The following is a 27,400-nucleotide window of genomic DNA, read 5'->3' as shown; positions in this document are numbered from 1 at the left end:
ATGATGAGTAAATTTTGGGTATGTTTAGTTACACGGGTAGCTGACAGTGAGTAAAATTTCAAACTTACTAGACTCCAGCGGTCGATTTTACAAAACAAATGTAAGCGTAAAATTCGTCGTACGATTTGTTTGAAATCAATAAGTTTTCATTGGTTTGCTAGAAAAAATTGGGAAATACATTTCAAAAGGTTGAATTTTATAGTATGTGATTTTTACTGCATATGCTGATATATTCTAGCTCAAAAAGTTTCATTTTTATTTGTGACTTTTTTGCAGGCCAAAACAATAATCCAACGTGCACTTCATACGCTGTTTCACATGCATTCGATGAGTCGACAACTGCAACAACAGTTTTAATGACATTACCCTGCACGGATGGTGATGCCCCACCGGATGGCACTCTAACCTTCAGTATTATTTCGGGAAATGATCTTGGTCACTTTAGCATCAATGGAGCGGGAGCTTTAAGTTTGGTTGTGGCAATAGACTATGACGACTTTACTACTCCTCACAGTTTACAGGTATGTGCTGTTATAATCCCCATAATGCACCCTAAGCCGGGAAGATACGTTGTCTATAAAGAAATTATTTTTTTGATTATAATTAGTATTCTGTATTTTGATGAAAATGGGAAGAAAGAATAAATCTCTTTTCGTTCAAAGCTTCAAAGCAAAAAGATAACTTAAGGACGCTTACCCTACCGGTGCACTTGGTCCATGCTCCCAGTTTTTAGTGGAGTCCGAGTTGCTCATTTACTTTTGTTACTTAGTATGTATTATTTTGGTTATTTTATTTTCTTTGTTGTGTATATCTGTTTTCCATGTCTGGGCTTTGTCCCTGGATTACATTCTTTTGATTTCCGCTAGAATTGTGGTTCTCTTGATTACTCTTCGATAACTGGCTAGAATGGCTACTGTTATGTCTTGCTCATTGTGCCTTGATTCTGCGTTAAAGTTTATAGCCTTTTCAAATCAAACATTTAAACCCCACTCCACTTGTGGGTGGAGTCACATAGTCCTCCCGGCCGTCCGCATTTCGTCGCAGTTATCTTGGCTCCCCATGGATTGATTAAATTGACGTATGGCTTTATATACATGAGGACATATTGTAAATAATTTTGGATGCTGTCCGATTTCCACTTTCTGTTTTGTGGGACTTTTGACGTTTTTCAATATATATGGAATGATAGAGAAAATTTTCGTCACGAAAATCTCGGCTTACAAAATATGGACTGATTTCAAATTCAATGTTTTGCTGTATATAGATGGAACATACATTGTAAGCGATTTTAAGTGATATCCGATAGCAATTTTCTGTATGAGTGGGGATGTATTTAGCACGACAACTTCTGCAACTTATCTACAATTATTCTGTTGTCAGATTTATACTATCATATGTTGGCTTATCTCTGTTTTGAAACCCATAATTAATAAAATATGCTTACATATTTTTATACTCTATAACTACACCAATTATTTCAATTTTTTAGATAACAGTACAAGTTACAGATGGAGGTACTCCACCTCTGTCAGCTGCAGCTAATGTTGTTGTCAATTTAAAAGTAAACCCAGTTAATGACATTGACCCTTCATTCCTTGGGACCCCTTATACAACAACATTGCCTGAAAATAGAGCATTCGGGTCGTTCGTATATACACCGACTCCTTTCGACATGGATGTGATAGACGATAATTTTAATTTTCAAAGCTTCATGTGTTTAAAAGTTGGTGGGTAAACTAAATCTAGAGGTACAAAATAATAATTGCATTTGAAATTATACTATTTGCAAATGCTCCTAAATTTTTACAAAGTTTTATCTACATCATAGTTCATAAAACTAGTGATAAAGATTTAAATATAGAAATTTGTATTTTTTCGTAAATTCAAATGTTTCGAATGTCTTATTTTGTTTTGTAATGAATATTAGATTATTTTCAGTAAACTTTGTATTTCCATTTTGTTTTATTCGAAACATTTTCACAGATATCCAAATAAGTATCACCCTTCCAGTTGTACATATGTTTTAACACTAAAGTTGATGAACGAAACAAAGCTTTTACTGTGTTTGTAGGTATTACATACAAATGACTTACATAATGTATAATTCTTGTGTAAATCTAATAAATGTGCAAAAATATCTCGGTTGGGCGATATTGCAACAATGCTAAAACTAATTTACTTAACGATTTTCGTTGGTGAAAAAAATTGCCGAAAACGACTTTAAATTAACACTCCTATAGTTAAAAATATGGCATTTCTTTTCTTTCAATTAAACTTAAAAGATGGACCACCAGATTCCAATAAAATAACCGTAGATCCGGTAACATGTGAAATAACAGCAAAAGAAAGTCTGGACTATGAAGCTGCCAAAACACATACTATTGCTCTAAAGATTGTAGATACTGGTTTTACTCCTGCAAAAACTGCACAAACCAATTTAGTCATTACAGTCTCTGATGAGAATGATAATAAACCAGTAAGTAGAGGTATTTTCATTTTTCTAACGATTGAATACAGCCATTAAAACCTTAAAATATGATGCAGCTAAAACTTGGCAAGCTTCATGTTTTACTCTACAATTTAATTAATACATAATTTGAGTCAAATATTTAATTTCAAGTGTAACGTAATAGTCGAGTTAAAAAATTATATCTATATGACTATTAAACACACAACATCGACCAATCAATGTCTTACCTTTGTGTTATCATATAGTACAGAATTTGAATATCATAAAATCTGAATCCTAAAGATAACTTAAATTTAAATTTCTACTCTTAAAAGATATGGTTTTTTTCAATAAGGTATTGAATTTTACGTTTTATAGGTCTGCACTTCTTCAGCATATGCCAAGGAGGTCAGGGAGTCGGCAGCTGTCGGTGATCTGATAATAACTTTAACGTGTACAGATGCCGACTCAGGTGCAAATGGTCAGGTGACATACAGCATTGTTTCTGGAAATGGCGATGGCTACTTCAGTGTCACTAAAACAGGCGCCAATGGAGTAAATGGAGAAATACGATTGGCCAAATTATTTGATTATGACGCACCCTTGCCAACCTCATCATACACAGTAAACTTAAATCCTATTTATAACATTTTTATGCATTATAGTTTAAACACGCGTAATAAGAATGCATTTTAAGTGAATTTGAAACTAAGTTTGAACTTGAATTCTACTTTATTTTACCATGTTATATCTAGTACCGTAAACTTTTTGAAATTTTGTTTGGGGTAACTTTCAGTGGTTTATCTTTAACTCGTAGTTTCTTGCATGTCTTCTGTATCTACATCTTAAGAGATTTTCATTCCTGAAGAGTTAAGTCTTCTATAGATTGTAGTGCGAGTTAGTGATGGAGGAGGTGCTTCTGTACTTACAACAGATGTTGCGTTAGATATCACCCTTACTGGTGAAAACGATCAAGATCCAGCGTTCACAGATGCCACACCATTCACCGTTACATTACCAGAAAGCACACCTACCATCATTACAGGAACGGGACTTGTCTTTGAGACTGCAATATCTGACCCCGATATAATCAATGCGGCAAATACCCACCAGACAGTGAAATGTTCCATAGCAGGTAAAAACATCGAACATTGATATTTTTTTACCATGATATGAATTCAGGTTTTATTATCTCACACACAATCAAATATTTCAACAATCCCGTTACGCAAAAATCAAAACCCATAAAAGAATTTATTTTATAAAGGTCTACGAAATAATATCGCTTGTAGTTTTTGTTTGTTACATAATCCTTTAGCACATTTAATTGAAACTTTAATGTCAGAGGCACATTTCAAATTTAAGCATCTTTATTATGGAGTAAACCTGATATAAAAGCGAATGCACCAAGTATCATCTTTATCGTAAAACTTAATTTCAAGTCTCTGTTAACAAAACACGTATTTCTCTATGTTACAAATTATCATTAGTTTATGTTTTGTATTTATTTCAAGCTGGTGACTCAACGATGTTTCGAATCGAAACTACAGCAACGCCATCATGTAAAATTACTCTTCTAAAGGGTATGGATTTTGAAATATCTACGTCGCACTTGCTTACACTACAGCTGGATGATGTCGGCTTTACTCCAGTACGAAATACACAGACGACACTTACAATAGCAGTTACTGATGTTAATGATAATGCACCGGTAGGTTCATAAACGACACAATTTATGTCATAAGTGTAACCTTCGTTACGTGACCGGACTTGTTTTCTATTGACCGGTACGAACCGAGCCATTTTTGTCTAATTCCACTTCCGGTTCGTCTGCTTTGTCGTCTGAGACGATATTTTTGGTACGGACCAATAATGAAGCATAAATCTGTGGTTCATAAGCACCCCTGATTGACAGATAAATAAGATATAAAATAATAAAATATTACAAACGAAGTTAATCGTGCAAATGCTCATCTTCTTTTACCTTGACCTTTAACGAGCAGCCGAGATGTCTTGTAGAAAGCAGAAACTACTTTCCCTTCTGGAATATGTAAGGTCACACTGGTATTTGTTACATGGATCGTTTTTCTGTATACGTTTCAGATCGTTTAACAGTGTGTAGTATGAGTTGTTTCTCGTATTTTTTTTATCCAAGTCGGTATGATGGTTATTCAATGTTTTAATTTCAAAACTGTCAATTATACAGGTTCTATACTAGAAGCTGACGTAAAGCAGATTTCAAAAGATATCTGATTGAACCAGATTCCCAGTTAATTCAGGGTTCGGTTCACTGTGATCAAAATTAATTCAGGCCAAAGGTTTCTTCTCGAAACACGTTTTCAGCATCACGAAATTTTCTATATATATGATTGGTATTTTTGTATTAAAATTGTCGACAATCACATTCTTATTTGTTTGTTGTGTTTTTTGTTTTTTGTTTTGATTTGTTTTTTGTTTTGTTTTGTTTTTTGTTTTGTTTTGTTTTGTTTTTTTTTTTTTTTATAAATAATGAGCTTATACCACCTTTGTGCAAAATAGTCCAAACTTGTCTCTTTACAAACGCAAATGTACAGAACCATTTTAAACATAATTTTAAAAAGAGAAAAAACAATTTGATTTGAAGGTTTGCTCTCCAGATATATACACACTGACAATTACCGAGGATACTACAGCTACAACAGTTTTACAGGATTTTAGCGGTACCTGTACTGACGATGAGACTTTAGACGCAGCACTTACTTTTAGTCTATCATCAGGTTGTACATATCTAATACATGTTTTAAAAATTAGTAAAATGAACTTTTTGACTTGTATCGCACATTTTTCTCCTTTTTTGCTCTTTTTTGTTTTTGTTTTGAGTACTTCTTATTAACTATTTTTTCCTCTATCTTGCTATGCAATTATTCTAATGCTGTTGTTGAGAGGTTATTGTTTCTCCTTGAAAGGCATGTACAGCATAGCGAAATTTGCGATATTTATATATGATTGGTATTTTTGTATTTTACTTAAATGTTACAGTCAAATTTACCAAAGAAACATAAACACGTCCACAGAGTATACGTGCTTTTGCTTAAATTGTATTGTCAATATTTTATTTTGTGTGTATATAGTAATCATTACATCAACACCAATTCGGCTAAACTTATAATGTATGTGTTTTTTTTCAGCTGTAAATATTAAGTTTTAGAAGCAAACCGGTCAAAGCCACCATTTGGGTTCAGCAAAAAACTTGTCTTAGAAGTCTATGATTAAAATAAGCTATGCATTGTTTTCAATAAATTGAACCTATAAATAAAGACCACCTGTCTCATGTGAACATGATTTTCTCTTCCTTGGTAGATCACCTAAAATGTTTAATTGTAATAAATAATGCTATTTCCATTTGTTAAGGTGATACAACGAAGTTTGAAATAACTGGGACTACACTGAAGCTAAAATCACCCATTGACGCGGAAACAGAGGCCTATCAGTGGACTTTAGAGGTTACAGTATCAGACGCATTACCTACAGTCTATACTACGCCTACTAAAATAAAAATAACAATACTGGTAACAGACGTTGATGACAATGTTCCTGTCTGGCATGTTGATCATAATGGAGTTTATACCGCATGTAGGTGGAACAGATTATTTATTCTACTAACACGAAAACAAAACGCTAGGGAGGCACAACTTCAACTCCATGGCAATTTCAAAATAAAAGCAATTCTATTTTAAACTTCCAGATATCAAATAAGAACATTTGCAGTTTGTAAAAAATATAAATTTCATTTAAATTCGAAAACAAATCCAATAACGAAATCAATAACCGAATTAAAACTGTCGAAACTTAACCCTGAATAATCCGAAAGCCAAATACCGAAATACTTTTGAAAACCATCAATTTAAATGTACTTTGATTCTAAGTAAAACGAACATCTGTCTGAACCAATCAAATTCCATGGTCCCATAGGTGTTTGATTAAAACGGGTTTCACTATATTTATTAAGTTAATAAAATGTCGACAGCTTATGTTAAAAAAAAATGTTAGTTGCATGTTTTATACATATAAAGTATACTGGTAGTTGAAGAAAACTTCAATAACAAAACAATAATGCTCTTATTCCGCTTTAAATTTGTGTTTATTTTTTGTAAGCTGTCGCAGAAAACAGTGCGGCGGCAACTCCAGTCGTTACAATTACTGCAACAGACGCCGACAAAGCCGGATCAACACATTCAAAAATAACATATGGCATTGATACTGCTACCAATCTTTTTGGAATTGATGCCAATTCAGGTGAAATTTTCTGTACTTTACCCTGTGGATTTCAATTGAATAACCTAAGTAGCATTCCAGCTAAGAATCATGCAAAATGTGATACATGGTTGGAAAGCCTACATATTTTTATTTTTATTTTTGATATTTTGTTTTAAATGCTTCAGTAAACAGAAATTAACATTTGGTTTTTCGTATAACCCGTGCTCATAGGAGATAAAAATTGTATAGAATGCACTGTAGAATTCAAAATTAAGGGAGATAACTCTGTAAATGACACTCAAATACAATAGAAGCTATTGCATTTTTAATGTTGAGTATCTCTTAAGAGCAGGTAAATTTGAATGAATAATTACACATTTCATAATATAGACCCATAAAACAACTTAATTACAAAAATAAAAATATGTATCCTTTTTGGGGATGTATCACATTTTTCAGATTTTGCGTGATTCTTACAAAGACAGCTACTTAAGTTGTCTGTCCAAAAGAAAATTATTTGTTAAATTTACACGTATTCAAAACATGGTTCATAGATCTTCTCTTTTCTCTATTGTAAATAGAGTATTTACCCATTGATCCACATTGTTTTTCGTTCAGAAATAATGTACTACTTCGAATACTTATTTTCCTTTGCAAAATAAAATTGAAAAAAAAGATCGGTACTGTACCAAATTATCCTACAAAAAAATGCAAACCGTTGTGAAGTACCTAAAAAGTTACTTGACTATATAGTTGAATTTTGTAATCCATTCATTGGAGAATTCGTGGATAATTGTATTGCATAGATATCTTCATTTTTTTCACATGAATCAGGAGTGGTGTACGTTTCATCACCTGGTATTGACAGAGAGGCCGCTACCACGCATGCTCTTACAATTTCTGCTTATTCGTCAAATTTATCAGCATCAAAGACTACTGGAACCTTGACCATTACTGTGACGGACATAAATGATGTCGCGCCAGCGTTTACACAGGTAAATGATAGACGATTTTCACGTTCACTTCTGTTCCGGTAAAATTCTACAGTCATATCGAGGTCAACTGTGGTCAACAGACGCAAGATCGGAAGGAAGACATTGCAGTGGGAAACATGGGGAACAGAAACTGGATTCGATTACTATAATTTTTTAAATGATATAAATATTACAGAAAAAATTCAGACATTTTGTGATCGGAGACGTATTTCCACATAACTATTACTGTTTAGTGGTCTTCAAATTCTACATTCTTTCCTGGTTTAGTGTAAAACTGTATATCAGTTTCCACCAGATTCGACGTGAATGGCGAATGTGAAAGTCGCCTATTTTAATCATGTGACCTATTTTGAAAAGGAAAATTATTTCGGGAAAATGTACATTCAGCAATTGACCGGAAACTCGATCAAGGCAATCTTAATTTAAAATTTGTTACGTCGAAAATAGTAAAAATAATGGAAACAATTTTGATTTTTGACCATTTATAATTTTTTTCTGTGTATTTAATTTCTTTGGTTTTACAGGATGTTTATACGGTTGCATTATCTGAAGACCATGCTATTGGTACTGTTACCATGACACCGCCGATATCTGCTGTCGATTCGGACGATGCTGGTGTAAATAATCAAATAACTTATGTATTAACAGGTAAATTATTTAATTTGATTTATAACAAGCTTTCTGATTAATTGTCTCTCTTTGAACAAACCAGGTTAATTTGTGTATATTGGTACTGTGGCGTCATTATTATGAATGAAAAATACCGTCCGTGCGAGACTGGTAAGAGTAGTCAATGACACTAAAAACCCCATTAGTAGTTATTATGAATTGGTCGACAGTCCGCGAATCAAATAATCCCAGACAAAAAAGTGTTTTGGGTACAAATTCATTTTCAAAATTTGTACTTGCATCCCTTAAAAATTAAATTGTAATATTCCTTAAATACATTTTTCATATTTAATTAATTATACAAGTTCAAAACTATAAGTTTCGCTATTGCATATAATATATTTAAACCCTGGAAAACAATGTTAGTTTTCAAATGTTTTATGTGGCCTCATTCCTTGTGTGTATGTCACACCGGTTTAAGATGGCTTCCCAAAGTTCCAGTTGGTCAATTTCTACCAAAATTCGAGAATGACATGCTCTTTTTCTTATTTTCCTCATTTCAACTGATTTATTCAACGGGTCATAGTTTTCCTTTCCTCGTTTGTCTACCCGGACTTGACTTTTTATTAGCAACTCGGCGGGTGTTTCTAGAATAGCAGAGGACGCTTACCCTACCGGTGCACCTGGTCCATGCTCCCAGTTTTTAGTGGAGTCCGAGTTGCTCATTTTCTTTTGTTACAGTATGTATGATTTTAGTTAATTTATGTTCTTTTTTGTATATGTCTGTTTTCCATGTCTTGTCGTCGTCCCTGGATTACATTCTTTTGATTATCGCTATAACCTTGGTTCTCTTGACTACTCTTTGATTACCGCTATAACCTTGGTTACCTTGATTACTCTTTCAACGTAAACTTTACCTAACATGTTAAACAATATAAATTGTTCTATACATATGTTTCATAAGTTTTTCTAAAATTTCCATTTTAAAATCAATTTTCTTTTTTGTTTTGTAAATTTATCATTCCTTAATCATTATCTTTCATCTATATTCTTACAGGTGGTCATACAATTACTGGTTGTAAAATGTCTATCAATTCTGTAAGTGGGGTAATATCACTTACAAATAATTTGGATTTTGAAAGTAAGACAGCATGTACTGTTATAGTAGAAGCAAGAGATGCAGGGACACCAAGCCTAACGGGAACGACAACAGTTTTAATAACAGTGTCTCCGGTGAACGAGTTTTCTCCTTTATTTACTGGAACACCATACTCGAAAAACGTGCAAGAAAATACTGCGATTGGTATGTCAATTTCTCACTCACGAAACAATTTACCACTAGCTAATAGTCAAAGAAATTTCATTGATAATATTAGATTATTTAATATTTTTTCAACGAGAGGGAGTTTCTCATTCTTATCTCGTCGAGATGGATATGAGAAACTCCCGCGAGTTGAAAAAAAAAATCTGTTTATCGCTGTTCTGCTGAATTGTAAGGTATTAGTTTTCTTTTATTTTCAGTTTTCTTGACCTAAATATGTAAGTTTTGTAAGCGCTGCAAAATTTCCTTTCGGGACTATTTTTCGGCGACGTGCTACGTGACGTCACGTATGTTGTGCAGCTGTGATGCACATTTTTTGAAAAAAAAATCGGTTAACTATGACAGTCGCGTTTAAAATTTGTGAAATAATTCATTATAATCGGGTAAGTTACCGTATTTAATCATTTTCCATTGTAGACTAGAAAGTATTGCCACAAATTAGCCATTATTTCATACGCAGTAAACAAACAGACGGTTATTTGGGTCGTCAAATATTCCTACGATGTTGCTTGTATGTCACGCGGGGACATAGAAACTAGCGATAATTTTCACTCTCACGCGACTGGCGTGAGATTGAAAATTATCGTGTAGCAAGATCAAAGGGATTTTAAACAAAATAGCGATAATATTATAGAATTGTCGAAAGAATGTTTTCAGTGACAACAAACAGAAACAAATGCAAAAAAAACATTGGTTAACCTGTTTGTTTGTTTATCCAAGTAACTACGTTTTGTAATTTAGAATTACAGATTTAATCGTTAGTAAAGACTATTTCAGAGTGTTAAATACACGAATAATACAGTTTGTATTCAATGGTTTAAAATGTTTCAGTTAAATCCAACACGCTTATAGTTCTTTTATCTGTTAACTTTCTACAGGAACATCAATATTTAAAGTTGCTGCAACTGATAACGATGCCGGGGATGATGGTCGAGTTGAATTTACTTTGACGTCTCATATGACAGTATTTAGTATTGAGCCAACAACAGGCATAATAAGAGTAGCATCCATGCTAGACAGTGAAACATTAACTACATACACCATCGGTATAAAATCAATAGATCAATCGACTGCAACCAAGCGAACTTCTCAAACAACCCTCACAATAAATGTTGATGATGTTAACGAATTTCATCCGAGTTGTACTAATGTCGCTAGTGTATCCTTAACGCCTCCTGTAACTGTTAGCGATGTAATACATACGATAGGATGTTCTGACAATGACGTAGGAGTGAATGGGCAAATAACATACAGTTTTGTCTCCGGAAACACAAATTCGGACTTTAGTCTCGCAGCAAATGGGGACATTGTAGTTGCCAAACTTTTAGGCCAACCTTCTTACAATTTAGAGATTTTAGCGTCAGATCAAGCAGGAACTCCAAAAACATCTGTGCTTCGTGTCAAAGTTACAGTGGTGTCTGATCCAACCTTCAATGTGTTACCAGATGCTGTTGATGTAAATGAAGCTACGTCAATTGGAACAATCGTATACACTGTAACTGGAAATTCTGCTACCGCTTCAAAAACATTTTCCATTCAAAGTGGAAATGATGCAAATAAGTTCAGCATAAACGCATACACAGGCGCTGTATATCTCTTAAATAAACTTGATAGAGAAACAACTGCTTCTTACACATTAACAATGAGGATAACTGATGCAATCAGCTGGACGTTTGAAGAAGCCACATTGACAGTTCATGTCTTAGATGCAAATGATGTTAAACCTGCGTTTACAAATGACTTCTTCAATATCCCTATTGTTGAAAATCTTGCTCCTAATACGGAAATAATAAGTTTAGCAGCCACCGATACTGATTTAGGGTTGAACGCTGAATTAACCTATCACATCCTAAATGGTGATCCTGGAGGTGACTTCTTACTTAATGCAGCTGGAAAACTAGTATTGAATTCTGCACTTAACAGTGAAACAACTTCGTCGTATACACTTATTGTTACAGCAGAAGATGGTGGAACGCCTGCATTGACAGGCACAACAACATGTTATATAACAATTTCAGACTTTGACGAGTTTCCGACAGAATTTCTTTCTACCGCTCCTGGTGGAATATACAGTCAATCTTTATCAGAAGGCACTCCAATTGGATCGAAGGTGTTTACTGTGTCAGCACAAGACCTGGATGCTAGTGCAACAATATCCTATTCAATAACAGCTGGAAATGACGGGTCGTTTATCATTGATCAAAATAAGGGTGGCATTTTTCTTTCAAAACTTCTTGACCGAGAGACTACTGCATCATATTCACTAACGATTCAAGCAAATAATGGACTTGGTGGTTCTACAACTGCCACAATGAATATTCAAGTTACAGACGAGAATGATAACCAGCCCCAATTTACACCATCAGTTGGGACATTCAATGTAGATGAAAACGAAGCACTCGGTGCCATGATAACGACCATTGTCTGTAGTGATGCTGATGATGGGGTAAATGCGAACTTGCTTTACAAAATCACAGGTGGTAACACAGGCAACGCCTTTAGATTGGACGGGTTGGCTCTCGAGGTAAACAGTGCTCTGAATTTTGAGACAACAAGTCAGTACATCATCGTTGTAGAAGCTAAAGATCAAGGCACACCCCCTAGATCATCATCAACTTCTATCATCATCGGTGTCAACCCAATATATCCTGAACCTTCTTATATCGCTGGCACTGACACATTAAACATCATAGAAAGTACTGACCTTGGGATCATAATATACGACTGCGATGCAACCAAAGATGGTGCCGTTGAAGGTACAACCGGAGCACCAGCGGACCTTAAATACACAATTCAGTCAGGAAATACAAATGGAAAGTTTTTCATAGACCCTTATTCGGGGGAAATACAGGTTGTTGGCTCATTAGATAGAGAAGCAACTGCATCATATTCTTTGCTAATACGAGCTGAAAACCGGAATGATGCAGCAAAAACAGATTTTTTAGTGTTGACAATAAACCTCAATGATGTCAACGATATAGTTCCGATATTTGGGAGTGCTGAATATCTCTTTTCAGTTGACGAAACTGTAACAACAAATACACTCGTTGGAACTATTGTCGCCACTGATAATGATGAAGGTACTAACAGTGCCATTACGTATACTATAACTGCTGGTGAAAACAATGCACATTTTAGCTTAGATCCTGCCACTGGAGTTATAAAATCAAATTCTGTTTTAGACGCATCCACGCAAAGTCTATATTATTTAACGGTTTCAGCATTAGACGGTGGTAGTCCTTCTTTGACGGGAACTAGCAAGGTCAAAATAACAGTAAATGATATTAACAATCAATCTCCAGCATTTAGCCAACCGTTATATTCCTTAAGCCTTTCAGAATTGACAGCCGTTAGTGATGTCATTTTTCCCTTTCGGGCCACTGACGGTGACACTGGTCCGAATCGTATCTTAACTTACAGCATCGGCAGTGGAAATGGTGATTTCAGGTTTCAGATAGATCCGGCAACGGGTGATTTAACACTTGCTGGAATATTGGACAGAGAAACAACAGACAACTATCTTCTAGTGATACGTGCAACGGATAGTGGACTTCCGATAAACACTGGTACTACAAGTTTAACCATTGTAATAACTGATGCCAACGATAACGACCCAGTTATAACTTCTGGATCATTTATACCCTTGACAATTTCTCGAACTTCGACTACCGGAACAAGTATAACTACAATCACCGCTTCTGACGCTGATATCGGTGCTAACGGTCAGATAGAATTCTTCATTATAAGCGGAAATACGGATTCTTTGTTCAAAATTCAAACTATTTCCGGCGAGATAAAGACAATTGGTAATCTAGCGCCCGCAAGCGACGTCTACAACCTGATAATTCACGCAATTGATAAAGGATCAACTCGAAGAACGGCTACAGCAACGGTGCAAATTACTGTTGACCCTCCATTGACACCAGTTGTTAACGATTATTCTTTTACCGTATCAGAGGATGCAACTGTTGGAACAACGATAGGCACTGTAGCACCGGATCCGATTCATGCACCAGGAGCAACGATTCATTTTACCATAAGATCTGGCGATACTAATAATGACTTGGCTATCGTTTTAAACAACGGACTTATAAAGACCAATAAGCTCTTGGAGCATTCTCTCAAGTCTGTATACTACATCACAGTTTATGTAGAAGATCAAGGAAATACTGCATTGAAATACAACAAAGCTGTACGTATTACAGTAACAGATATGAACAATCACAACCCAGTATTTACTGTCTCTTCTAAAACAATTTCGGTGGTTGAAAATAGTCCTGTCGGACTTTCCCTCTTTACGGTAACTGCTAATGATGCTGACTCTGGTGCCTTTGGAACAGTGTCATACGAAATAGACCCGGCTAATACTATAGCAACAGGAATGATTAGCATAGACGCTGGAGGAAAACTATCATTGAAATCGTTGCCAGACTTCGAAACAATCACTTCATTTTCATTCTTTCTATATGCAAAGGATGGAGGAACACCTTCCTTAAGTGGAATAAGTACAATTAATATTAATATAATAGATGTCAATGACGTGGATCCAAATTCACCTACAACATCGTCACATTACTTTTCCCTGGAATGTCCAACCAACGCAATAAACAATGACGTAATAGCAACACTTACGCCACTGGATTTTGGGATTGCTACTGCACCAACAGATACCATACAGTACATTACAATGAATAGCGGTGGAGTATTTGATTTTAAATCTCCATCTGGGAATTTGTATGTTAGAAATTCTAAATATCTGTACGATCAGAGTCGATACATTATGTGGGTGGTACTAAGAGTTCAGTCTGCGACGGCAATAGCCAATGGAACGTCTGCAATGATAAGGGTCGACTCCTTGACCCCAAACAAACACTTGGTTGTCCTAAAGCATACCGTTACTGCCGATAGTTTGGAAGCACAAAGGTAATTCGTCCCCATTTTAAATAGTTTAATGGATGACCTGTTTAAGATGGTCTATTATTTGTTTGAATGTGTCAAATATTAAAGAAGTATGCAATGTTTTAAACATAAAAAAAATACAAATCATATATATTACAAATTTTGATATGCTGTACACGTATTTCAATGTGTAACCTCCCATAACAGGCGCGGATCCAAGGACTGGCATACCGGACGTACGCCTCCCCCCTAATCGGTCTCAAATTTTTTTAAAAATTGTTCACACCATAATACTTTTTGCCTTGCTTTGCACGGCATTCAATTCAATTAACGCCCCCCCCCCAACTCAAATCCTGGATCCGCCCCTGCATAAGCAGCAGTATAATCAAAATATATAGGAATTTTAATAAAAGGAAATATTAATTGTATACAATAAGTACTCAAAACCAAAACTACCAAAATAGGAAACCAAATCCAAATGGGCTTCTTTCAATGACTTTTGGTATTGTCAATAAAAATTGAATCAACTTGGTTGATTTAAAAAAAAGTGTTATAATCTTATGTGAAGATATATGATCATTCGAACCCTCACATCAATCAATGTTCATGTCAAAGATAACATTTTCTTGTAATTATAGAAATCAGCTGAGAACTTCTCTACAAACTTTATTTCCATCAAACCGTGTTGGAATTTGGAAGATAAACAATCTAAATCAAGCAAGGCGTAGACGACTTTTAGCAACAGCACAGTAAGTACTATTTGATTAACTTTTACCCTCGTTCAACGAGTAGGGTATATATTGTTCCTAATGTCTGTCCGTTCGTTCGTCCAGCCTTCCCTCTTTTTGTGTCAAGATAATATACACGAGTAATTCATGAACCGCTCAGCAACCTCCCTTTAGCACCTGCGTATAGAGTTTTTATATCACAACTCAAACGTCATGCTAGCGCTTGTCATAACTGCGCGGACTTTTTGTACACTGCTAGACTTCTTACAATTAAGCTTCTGGAACAAAGTTATGTTGCTACAAGATTGAAGTCGCCACTACAGAAGTTTTATGGTCGTCGTAGATCTTATAGTGTATCCATTTGCACCGTAAAAACCTATTTTTCTCACAGTGTCATAGTTTTGATCGATTTGGCTTCCTCTTTCGATAAATTTGGCTATGAGAAAAACTAATATTTTGATTATGATCTTCCTACATATTTGATTTTACTGCTGGCGATGAGAGGTTACTCCTTGAAACACGTGTACAGAATATCGAAATTACAATATACATGTATAAAACTGGTATTTTTTGTATGTATGAGCAACTCGGCGGGAGTTTCTAGAAAAGCGGAGGACGCTTACCCAACTGATGCATCTTGTCCAGGCGTCCACTTCATGTTTTATGTTGTGTGTGTTTATTTTCCCTGTCTTGATTTCAGCTCGAATCTTGGTTCCCTTGATTACTCTTAAACTCCTAAAATTGGTTCGTTTCTGGAGACAATTTTTTTTTGTTAATGAGCTATGACCCTTTATTCATGCGGAGGCATATTCGTTCTCTAGTTTTCTTGTAACAATATCAGTTTTGTTCGATGACATTTTAGACGGAATGTTGAACAAGAGAAACTACATTATAAATTGTTTAATGCTAAGTGAGATATAGAAAAATATCATTTCGTCAAAAATTCGTCAAACAGGAGTACAAAATATCAACCATTGTTTTTTGTTAATGTTTCAATGCTTTCTCATTAAGGTCAGAGTCCGTTATTTACGTGGTTGAGAGTCTCCATGCTGATAAAATAGACGGTATTGACAATGAAAAAACATTCATGACGCAATCAGAAATACTCAAAGTTCTCAGCGAATCCGATGGTTCTCCGAGTACTGCACTTTCATCAGCGGCATTTACATCGTTTCCTGTTAGTTTGGTAGAACCTTATGTCGACACAAGTATTACTTCGACCCAAAACTGGGCTCAAACAACTGTCGGTATTGCTGTTATTTCAACCATTGCCTGTGCGATAGTACTACTTGCTATAATACTAGTACTGTATTTCTATTGTACGCGGAACACTGATAAGGAGTACAGGTATTAGATACTGAAAAAAAAATAACGCAACTCTTACAATGTAAATCAGTGGAACGTTTGCATTTTACAATCATCTAATGTAAACATAAAAAGTAACTTGGACTGATTTCATTCTGTGTCAAGGGAAAGCTTGAAAGGCTTTGGTGAAATTGAATGTGATACAAGCATATCGCTGATTTTACGAGTTATGTCCCTCCCCTAGGTCTACCTCCTTAAGCCCTTTTCAAAAAGCTTTAAATAAAATATTGGCAAAAAAATAACGAAACGTCAGCATTTGGGGGTTATTCAAATACGCCAAAATAAAAAAAATGGCATATACGTGAACACATGAAAAAGACACGATCCACATGCACAAATGTTGCGAACCGAATACAAAACTGAAAATAAGGACCAACAGACGTCACATAATAATACTCAAATATCAAGAACTGTTTAGGGGCATATTCATCCTAAAATAATGCAGTATATTTTACTTAAAAACCTTACAATGATTGATAGCCTTAGTTTTTATGATAAAAAACGTAGCCTTGTGTGACAATGGTAAAACCATGTGTCAATAGACGCAAAAAAACAGGATGTACCATGAAGTTATCATCTTTGGTACATCCTTAGTGGAAATTCAACATCAATAATTTTTGCTTAATATCAATTTACAAGTGTATCTGTTATCCTATCGGAATTATTCTATGATGTAACTGTGACCGTTTATTTACTTTTACAAATGTATTTGTAAATGTGAGTGTTAATCCTAAAGCAAAATCCGTAAAGCAAACTGTAAAAATCACAATGCTTGCGCATGCTTAAAAAATTGAGGCCGCCAATCATTGAATCGATTAAAAAAAATATTTGTCCGAAGAAGTCCAACCTGACAAAGATCGATTTTTTTTTTATCATAATTCATTTTCATTAAAGACCACATAGTGTATCTATGTTGATTACCTCCATTTTGTTGCATTTATCAACTTTGTTCATTCTTTTTAGTTTCAGTGAGGGAAAAGAAGAAAATCGTATCAAGAGTAAGTCATTCTTGGTTGCATTGATAGAAAGGGACTAATGTTTTCTTCTTTTTTAAATCACTGGTGCAATCGTCAAGTTGTGTGTTGACGACATGAAAGGACAAATAAATGAAAATTTGAACTTGCTTACACAGTTTTAAGGTATTCTAACGCTCTATCAATTTAAAACATTGGTTTTTTTTTAAATAACGAAAGGAAAATCAATGAATCCATGATTCGAATGGTAATCAACAACAAAATAATCCGAGCAACTAGAAAAGATAATTAAAAACACAAAACAAAGAACATAAATTAAACCAAATAACATACAACCAGGTGCATCGACAGGGTAGGCATCTTTTGCTGAAATATACCAATAATAACTAGAAACGTGCAACATCAACTACGTTCACAAATGAAACTCAAACCCATTGTGAAAAACATAAAACAAAACACTGTTGCCTGATCATAGTTATCGTTATGTATAAGCTTAAATTCAATCGGGGTTGGGGGATAACTTTTATTGAATGATTTGTGCAAAGTACAGTCAACAATTGTCAGCCCTTTTCCAACCAATAGCAAATATTATCAATTCATTATACAAATTTGATTTCTAAACAGTTAATTTGAAAAAAAAAAGCTTTCATCACCCAAGTGCATGCAAATTAAACTATTTATTGTGAAAATTTTCAGATAACGTCCAGCTATCTACGGTGTATGGAACTAAAACAACGAAGGTAAGCCGGAAGATAAATATAGATATATGTATATATATAATAAGGAATTTGGGTAAGAAATGATTATATTTATCAATAAAATGTGTTCACATTTACTGTAAATATCGTTAAAATACGTCATCTCATTGGATAATCGCCTTTACATGTGATGTTTCGTGAGTCAGTAAAACACTACATATATAGGCCACGCCCACGACTATATGGACCACACGTGTACAGCCCGTTTTCTATGTATATTTAAAATAAAAAAGAAATGAAATTAGAGGAAGTGTCAATGTAATTATAAAGAATACAGTGCTTCATTTTTTATGTTTCATCGACGTGTAAAAGCGTTGACCGATTGCATATTTGAAAGAAGAGATTATGTTACGGTCAACGCTTAAAATTGCATGCCGATGAAACATAAAAAATGAAACATTCTTTTCTTACTTGATACATCATTAAATGGTCAAAATCAAATAGAATCTTGACATCACTCAAAAAACATATACGGCCGTCACAATCTCTAGGTGTTGTGTATGTGGAAGTCACCACAATATTTTGCTATAGTTTTATTTTTCTGTATACAAAATATTATGGACGGAGCGCCAGTGACGTCCTACACATGTATATCCTCTGTCAAGATATGTTTGGCTCAAACTCTTTCCGTCCAAAGTTACATATGCAGTTCGGGTGTGATTGTTTGAACTTTGACTTACATCATGTGTTATGGGAAGTCTTACATATTACTGTTGATCTAGGCAGCGATATATTAACAACAGTACATTGTCAATAAAGTTAGATATAATTTGCCCATCAAAGGCAAAGCGTAAAATCATATAAACGAAAAAGATTATGATAATCAAATTTGGTACTTACCTTCTTCACGCCGTATCTATTTTTATTCCAATTCGTAGATATCTTATATAATCTTGTAGATATCTTCTTTTTTCTCAGATATTTTATATATATATATATTACATTTGATCAGATATCTTATGAAATATATAAGATATTTCATAAAGTATATAAGATGTCTAATAATGTTCATAAGATGTCTTATAAAGTTTATAAATATCATAAAGTATATGATATATTATATGCTTTATGAGATATTTTTTACAATTTTATTTATATTTTATCTTATAAGCTATTTATTATATGAGAAATCTTGTGTATTCTATAAGATATCTTATTAAAAAGCAATATATATCTACTAAATTATAGAACATATCTACGAATTGGGATAAATATGAATATACGGCGTGCCGTATATATACTTTATGAGATGTTTTATCAACTATGTAATATATCTTCTTAACAAAATCATATAGGATATCTTATATCTTGTATCTGACATCTCTTATTCTTTATCTCACATATTTTATATGATATATGTCCCTAATAATTGTTCTTATGCTGTTTTTTTTTGTTTTCTTGGGGTTTTTTTGGTTTTTTTTTTGTTTTTTTTTTTTGTTTTTCTTAATGAATATTTCCAGTACAACGAAATGTTCAAAATGCTCTAGATGAGCCTAATATATACTTTTACTTTACTTTTTCTTGAGAGGTCCTTCACTAAATCAACACAGCCTCTCTGGCCCTCCGCTGTGTTTGATCTAGTACACCCTCTTCCGGTTCGTATTACGGCACCATTTCCATTTCGTTCACGATAATCCTTGGTATTTTAAGTGATTTTTGTGCATTTATTCTACAATTGCGAGACCGAGCGTACAAGTGTAAACCATATATATTTAATGTCATTTGAATGTGTTCTTTTTTTCACGTCTAAACAATAAATAAAAAAAAATAATTAAATAAAATATATTTGTGAATCTGAATTCGACGAAATTTGCCGACTCGGAGTTGTTTTCCGATTAGTTCCGACATGCTATGAATATGCACTAATAACGTCATCTTTGCGTCTGTCTATCGTGACGTCGCTGGACTCCAATGACGACGTCGTAAGTTTATATAACATCTTCCACCACAACAAGCAGCGTTTCTAGTAGAGAGCAGAATACTTGAAATACTTCGTATAGAACTTGCAGGCGTATAGGAATTTCATCAAGTTAGTTGGTTCTATATTTTAATTGATCATGATATGTCTTCTTTTTAATCAATTTGTTTTTGTCCGTATGATCTTTTTTAAAGGAATCTGTATTGTTTTCGTTTCATAATTTGTTGTTCTTGAATTCCCATTTTCATGTGTCATGTTAGCTCTCCCTTAATTTTACCTTCAAAAACGAATCATTTTCATATAGTCATGCTTAAAATTGATAGAAATTCACATTTTGAGATAAGCCGTGGAAAATACTATATAGACTGGCGATTTTAAAAAAATCAGCGTTCTTACATATCTGCAGAATAATTAAACAGCTATAACATTAAGAGAAATGCACGTTAATCTCATGAGCAATTTTTGCCAATGGCACACAAAAATTACTTTAGTGATTATTTCTCAATCAATGGACATTATATGTAAACTTCATGTAATATATATATATATAGGGGGGGTATGAGAAATTCCCAACGATGTTAGAACTGTCAAATTTGCAAAGCAAATTTTTGGTCGTTCCCTCCGCGGGACTCGAACTCGTACCGCTGTGACATCTATGGCAACACCGCCTGCACTAAGTCCATCGCTTAGACCACTCGGCCAGCTAGGCTATATAAAAATATAGCTTTCGCTGGCTGGGTGATTCCTCCTCGTAGGATTAATCTAGGGCTGTAACTTAGTACACGATGTATGGTAGTACGGGACAGTTCATCTAGGTGTTATTATGTAGGATAGAGGATCAAATTAATGATGCATGTCACAACAAATCAATACTATACAACGTCTCAGAATGTGACGACTCTATTCACTACTCTGCTCCATCGGATCAAATTGATACAGGGAAGATAACGTAAACTTATAGAAGGGTCTGAAAAATTCCCAACGATGTTAGAACTGTCAAATTTGCGAAGCAAATTTTTGGTCGTTCCCTCCGCGGGACTCAAACTCGTACCGCTGTGACATCTATGGCAACACCGAGGAGGAATCACCCGGCCAGCGAAAGCTATATTTTTATATAGCCTAGCTGGCCGAGTGGTCTAGGGCGCTGGACTTAGTGCAGGCGGTGTTGCCATAGATGTCACAGCGGTACGAGTTCGAGTCCCGCGGAGGGAACGACCAAAAATTTGCTTAATGTAATCCAGGGACAAAGACAAGACATGGAAAACAGACATTCACAACAAAGAACATAAACTAACTAAAATCATACATACAAAGTAACAAAAGTAATTGAGCAACTCGGACTCCACTAAAAACTGGGAGCATGGACCAGGTGCACTGGTAGGGTAAGCGTCCTCTTCTTTTCTAGAAACACCCGCCGAGTTGCTCATAAAAAGTCAAGTCCGGGGTAGACAAACGAGGAAAGGAAAACTATGACCCGTTGAATACATCAGTTTTCATGGTGCTGATGGATACACCATAGCGATCCACGAGTTCATGATGACGACCATAAAACTTCAATCTTGTAGCAACATAACCCTGTTCCAGAAGCCTATTTGTTAGAGTTCTAGCGCGATACAAAAAGTCTGCGTAGTTTCGGCAAGCTCTGGCATAACGTATGAGTTGTGATATGAACACTCCATACGCAGGAGAAGAAGGGATGTTGCCACAGATGAAAGGAAAGTTAACAATTCTGAATGAAAAGTCATCACGTTTGTCGTAAAGTTTGGTCAATAGTTTTCCTTTACCATCGATTTCTAAGTGTACGTCAAGATATGAGGCTGACTTTACAGTGTCTGTAGTATCTTTTATCTCAAGTTCTTTTGGGTAGATGCGATGTATCAAATCCCCGAAATTAGGATTGTTTAAAGATAATACGTCATCTATATAGCGGAAACTGAGATTGAAGGATCTAGCCAAACGACATTTTTGTTCTGATCAGATCAGCTATAAAGTCAGCCTCATAAGAGTGAAGGAATAGGTCAGCAAGTAAAGGAGCACAATTTGTTCCCATTGGAATGCCGACCGTTTGTTGAAAAACACGTCCACCACACTGGACAAATATGTTGTCGATTAAAAATTCCAGCATTTTGTAAACATCTTCCTCTGTATATTTGGAAGATGATTTGGAATTATTTCTTACAAAGTATGAGGAATCTCTACCAAGAACTATATATTTGTATCTAGGTGTACCATCTTTTTTGGAAAAACAACGATGTATAATGTTTTTAAGTCGGGATTTTAACTGAGTATGGGGAATAGAAGTATACGGTGTTGTAAAATCATAGGTTTTAATGCTATTATATTCAGATAATAGTCTTGAACTGATTGTCTCCAAAAGATCTTTCGAATTTTTCAGGATCCACATTGAATTAATACCACTACGGGAGTAACAAGTGTTGTGGTAGAACTGTAGACCCTCTTTGACAGTTGTGAGTATAGAAGTTAAAAGTTTTGAAAGAGGTTTGGTGGTACATTTTGAAGATCCAGCTATGAAACGTTGTTTGTATGGATTCTTGTGAAGTTTAAGAATCCAGTACATGGACGGTAAATCACAATCATCGTCCTTGGTAGAGAGACCAAAAGACGATAGCACAGATTTATGGTTTTCCACAATCTCTTCTTTGGAGAGAGTGGTAGCAGTGTAGGTCCTATCACTGCTATTATTTTCTACGTCTACTTCTGATAATAAACATTGGACATAAAACGTTTTGCAGACAAAAACAATGTCGTTTTGGGCTTTGTCTGCTGGTACGACAACATACTTGTCATGTATAGTAGACAATGTCTTCTGTATGCTATTGTACTTTTGTAAAAAAGCAACATTATTTATTTTGGGAAGTAAACGAATATTTATTTATTCAGCATGTTTTTGAAAATAGTTTTGACTCTTATAGATTGCCGTTTATTAGGTCTATAAAAATCAAAAGGCCAAGAATTCATGCTAATTACAATATCAACGATTGCTTATGAGTCCACTGCATAATACGCCCACATTCTCATATCGAAGATTTCGTTGTGTGTGAGTGAAAAACTACTTATTCTTTAATATAAGACGATTTTTTGTTTTGTTTGTAGATTTCGAGGTTGCTAAAACAAAAAGTAAAATTGAAGCCATCAAAGAAGGCATTGTAGAGAGGAAAAACCATCCCAATGTATGCTTCGATGAACTTGCCTACTGCAACCCTGATGGATCTCCGATAGAACTCTTCACTGCCGCTGGAGACCAATTGTACCATAGAAATTTAAGCAACCGAGGCTGATGAATCAAGTTTGGTCTTAACATCAGCCGATCCCTCTAAAGGATTGAGCTGCGCTAAAAGAGTGGAAACAGCCGGAGCAGATGACCGCAGGATATATTTGACGTCGGTCGACTCCGCTAAAGAGGACAACAAGGCCAAAAGATATGAAGCAGATAAGGAAGGTGAACTCAGCTCAGGCTCGACACCTGCAGACTCCATTGCAAGACTGAACTGGACAGAAAGAGCTGAAGCACCCGAAACTGAGAAACTTGATTTTAGCTTAGTCTTCAAATGGGCCGATGAAGAAGAGGGGGAAGAGGAAAATGATACACTCGATTCCCGATTAAGCATGGTAGAGAAAGTTTATAAAACAGAAGCAATGGAATTGAAAATGGGCAAGACGAACTCTGAGGACAGCTGTCGGAGCAAGACGAGGTCGAAATGAAAAACGTTAAACGTCAAGGTGATATTGGAGATGCAAAACTGAATTGGGTCGAGCAAGTTTTGATGCTTTCTCTGATTGTAATAGTTAGGCAGACCAAGTGGAGGCCGTTTACCCACTAGAGGATACGTTTGGTCAAATGAGCAGCTTAAACTGGCTGAACAGGTGGAGGAAGCAGAGAGACTTGGCCAACTATAAATTGTGTCTATGACTCTTTATCGTTCAATGAGTCATAACAATAATCATTTTGTCATCCTATTTCAATTCCCTATTTTCATTTTCTTTCAAATTATAATTCACATATCTATATTTCTTCTTTTTCTAAACGATATTTTACAATGTGTTATTTCTTTTCAAGCTAAATTGAATGACGTATTTTTCAACCGTTGTAACTACAAAATGTCATAAATCTATTGTTTCCATGTATTTTCTGATGTCTTATAAATACAGTACTTTGATTTCGTAAGTTTTACCATTACTTTTATTTATTTGCCATTGAATTATAGTTTTTACTGTCGTATTTTCTTCGTTATTGAATATTATCATCCAAAGACATCCTTCGAAGACTTTCAGCATGAAAACAGTAGTTAAGTTCTTCTAATGTACAATAAAACCAAAACTTCGGAGACAGATTTTCTATATGTCATTACTTTGGCGTCTTAGATTGTGATTTATAATTCGTGACGTGTTAAAAAAAAGAGGATCAGTAGTCGTTTACAAATGCTATAAGGTGGTAATGAGAAAACACATCAATTTGTGGAAACCAATTTTTGTGGAACAGGGAAGAAACATAACTACGTGGGTTCTTGAAGTCGTGGTTTTCAGTATACACCTCAATGGAAATCTCCTTTTCGTTGGGAATCAAATTTCGTGGTCTGGCTTACCCACAGAAATCACGAAAATTGGCACCCCATGAACAATAATACTTAAAGTTTCACAACACATGTGAATAAGTTTTTAACATGTACTAGACTCAGCATATGCTGGATTTATTACTATTAACATGTAGAGAGATATCACAGGGGTACTGACATTTCACAAATAGTTCTGCGGGTTTTTAGAAATTGTTCTTTGAAGCCATATTGCGTGCATGCACATTAGCGGAAGATCAGTTAGGTGCTTTAAGTCATTCAACACAAAATTAAAAACACTTTGCATTGGAAGAGCCGAAAGGAGTCAATGGGTAACGGATGTACAGAATTTGTTTAACAAGACAAAGCATTTGTGTTTTCGGAAATGTAGATGGTGCCTACCAATCCTTAATTTTTAGTGAAGTCGACGTAGCTTTATTTATATTTACCCTAGCTCTATAGCTCAACAGTGACAGACGTTCTTTTCCTCTCTTGCTAACCTCATCTAGAGTAGTTTTCGAATGCCAGACGTTGTTCTCTCTTTGGTTGTCTCCAGTTCGACGATTGTAGTTTGTTCTGTTTCTGTATACATGCATTTTTGTGTTCATTTTTACCTTAGAATTTCTCATTTTGTTTCTCATTTTACTTTCACGTGTTTTCCCTTCGGTTTAATTTTTATAAATACGAATATTTGACAACTCCAACACCATATTTTGATTACTGTCATAGATGCAGCCTGTGGTGAGAACAAGCACGCCGGCATTTAGCAGTATCCCATACACACCTCCGACACAATACACGACTCTATCAGGTTAGTTACACACCAGTGATCGGTTTAGTAAAGAGCACTTTTTTTTCTCTGTTATACGTAACGCTTAATGAGGAAAAAAATCTGTTGTTTTTTTTTTATTTTAATCTCTTCTCGGGAAAGAAGTCCGTTCTTGTTTAATATTGTGATTTTAACAGCTCTATTCGCCTCTATCTCTTGTGCAGAAAAAAAATGGCTACCTTCTTTTAATTAGATAAAACATATCTTTCAAGCAACGATGTAAGTAAAAAAATTCGTAAATTTTCTTTTCATGTCGCTCATTTTCAAGTACATAATGTATATTTGTATGATTGAGGTAAACGATATATTAACGCTTTCAAATTTTTGCAGATCACACTCCTCCCAAGAAAAATAAACAGAGAGTGATGGTTTCAATGATGGATAAAAACATTTCAGATGAAGGTGCTTAATCTATATTTTAAAAATCACCAGATTAGTATACTAGTATACTCATTTTATGAAAACGATATTCGCGGATAATTCGAAGGTACAAAAAGGGGGTTCTGACCCCCTGAATCCACCACTTGAAGGTAATCCATGGATGAAACAATGCTTGGGACGATAGACGATGAACAAACCTCACAACACAAAAGAACTAAAAACAAATACCACACAGAAAAAACCATTTTAACAACGGATCCAACTAAATATCTGGATTTAATTTAAGTGCCCCTGTGGGACGAGGGGATAAACAGTCTGAATTTAACTGTTATTTTAAGAATTTTAGCAGAACTGCTATTTGGTGATAGAGTGTTGTCTTACATAATTGTAAAATAGGGATTTGCGACGAGAAATGAACAGTTTGCTTTTCTTTACTTGTCTCCTAGTACTATAACTTCTATAATTTCTATTTCTAATCTGGTCGCAAACGTACGCCTGTTATCATGGTTATGTATCCCGTTAACTATCGGGGTTGGAGGAGGGTTAAGCAAGTATTGTCCCATGGTGGTTTAACCCACCTGTCATTTTTTAAATGCCTGTACCAAGTCAGGAACATTGCGGTGGTTTCAAACTTCCCAGTTTTTACTAGATTTTATCAGTTAGGTAATTTTGTTATTACCCTTCATCTTCCATTGGTTCCCCACAACAAATGGGGCATTTCAATATCTCAATGAAGAATATTTTCCGTAATTTTTCCAGTTATTTAGAATTTTTTTACACAACCTGACCTACAGGGTATCCTTTTTGGCGTCGTCTGAAAACGGAGATATTTTTGTCGTGAACTATTTATATAAGTGTTATATGTACTTGAATTTCAATAAATGGTTCTCTTTTTATGCTTTCCAGTTCCGCCTGCGTTATTTCATAATGGGAAATATATGAAGGAAAATCCGAACGCCGAATCACCACGGGAAGGATCGATAACTCCTCGCCAGATACTCATAGAGACCAAGAAGCCGGGTTCTGGCAAATCACATTCGTCTTTTTAACCCAGAGCAGCTACTTTACATAAAAAGCTGTAGTGTGATAAATCTGTAACAGTAATACAAATACAGCTCTTCTTCCAGCAGGACTGGTTAGAATTATTCGACTGAACTATTTTTTTTTGCAAAATAAGTTTGTGTATTTTTGTAGTACCGTTTCTTTGTTGATATTGTGTGCTAACAATTTGAGAGTTTGTTATCTATAAATCTTATATGTGCTAATTTGCCATGTTCTTACTCTGTTGAATATTCATTAAAGTTTGTGTCTCTGTTAATGTTTTTTTTTTTTGGAAAAAAGTTTGTTTCTAGAAAATGTTCTTTTAT

The 27,400-nt window shown here is 34.9% G+C and overlaps 1 protein-coding gene and 1 long non-coding RNA gene across 2 annotated transcripts; both read left to right on the top strand.

The window, feature by feature from the left end:
* On the top strand, positions 1-27,351 carry LOC148627995 (protocadherin Fat 4-like). Its single transcript, XM_088548332.1, has 21 exons — positions 1-46; positions 277-521; positions 1,490-1,727; positions 2,283-2,476; positions 2,828-3,073; positions 3,335-3,584; positions 3,964-4,160; positions 5,073-5,208; positions 5,840-6,061; positions 6,584-6,724; positions 7,520-7,680; positions 8,205-8,328; positions 9,347-9,592; positions 10,489-14,533; positions 15,148-15,258; positions 16,249-16,584; positions 17,566-17,600; positions 18,273-18,316; positions 25,553-25,634; positions 25,983-26,054; positions 26,940-27,351. Exons 1-21 carry the CDS (start codon positions 1-3, stop codon positions 27,080-27,082), a joined length of 7,314 nt encoding a protein of 2,437 aa, XP_088404458.1. The 3' UTR covers positions 27,083-27,351.
* Positions 20,243-24,444, top strand: LOC148627996 (uncharacterized). Its single transcript, XR_015922118.1, has 2 exons — positions 20,243-20,363; positions 23,367-24,444. It is a non-coding gene; the product is annotated as an uncharacterized LOC148627996 (long non-coding RNA).
* Positions 27,352-27,400: the final 49 nt, after the last annotated feature.

This window comes from Perna viridis, chromosome 1 (assembly GCF_037379345.1).
Source record: "Perna viridis isolate PV_CMFRI_1.1 ecotype Kerala chromosome 1, ASM3737934v1, whole genome shotgun sequence".
Classification (NCBI taxonomy): Eukaryota; Metazoa; Mollusca; class Bivalvia; order Mytilida; family Mytilidae; genus Perna; species Perna viridis.
This window is presented reverse-complemented; position numbering and strand designations above follow the sequence as displayed.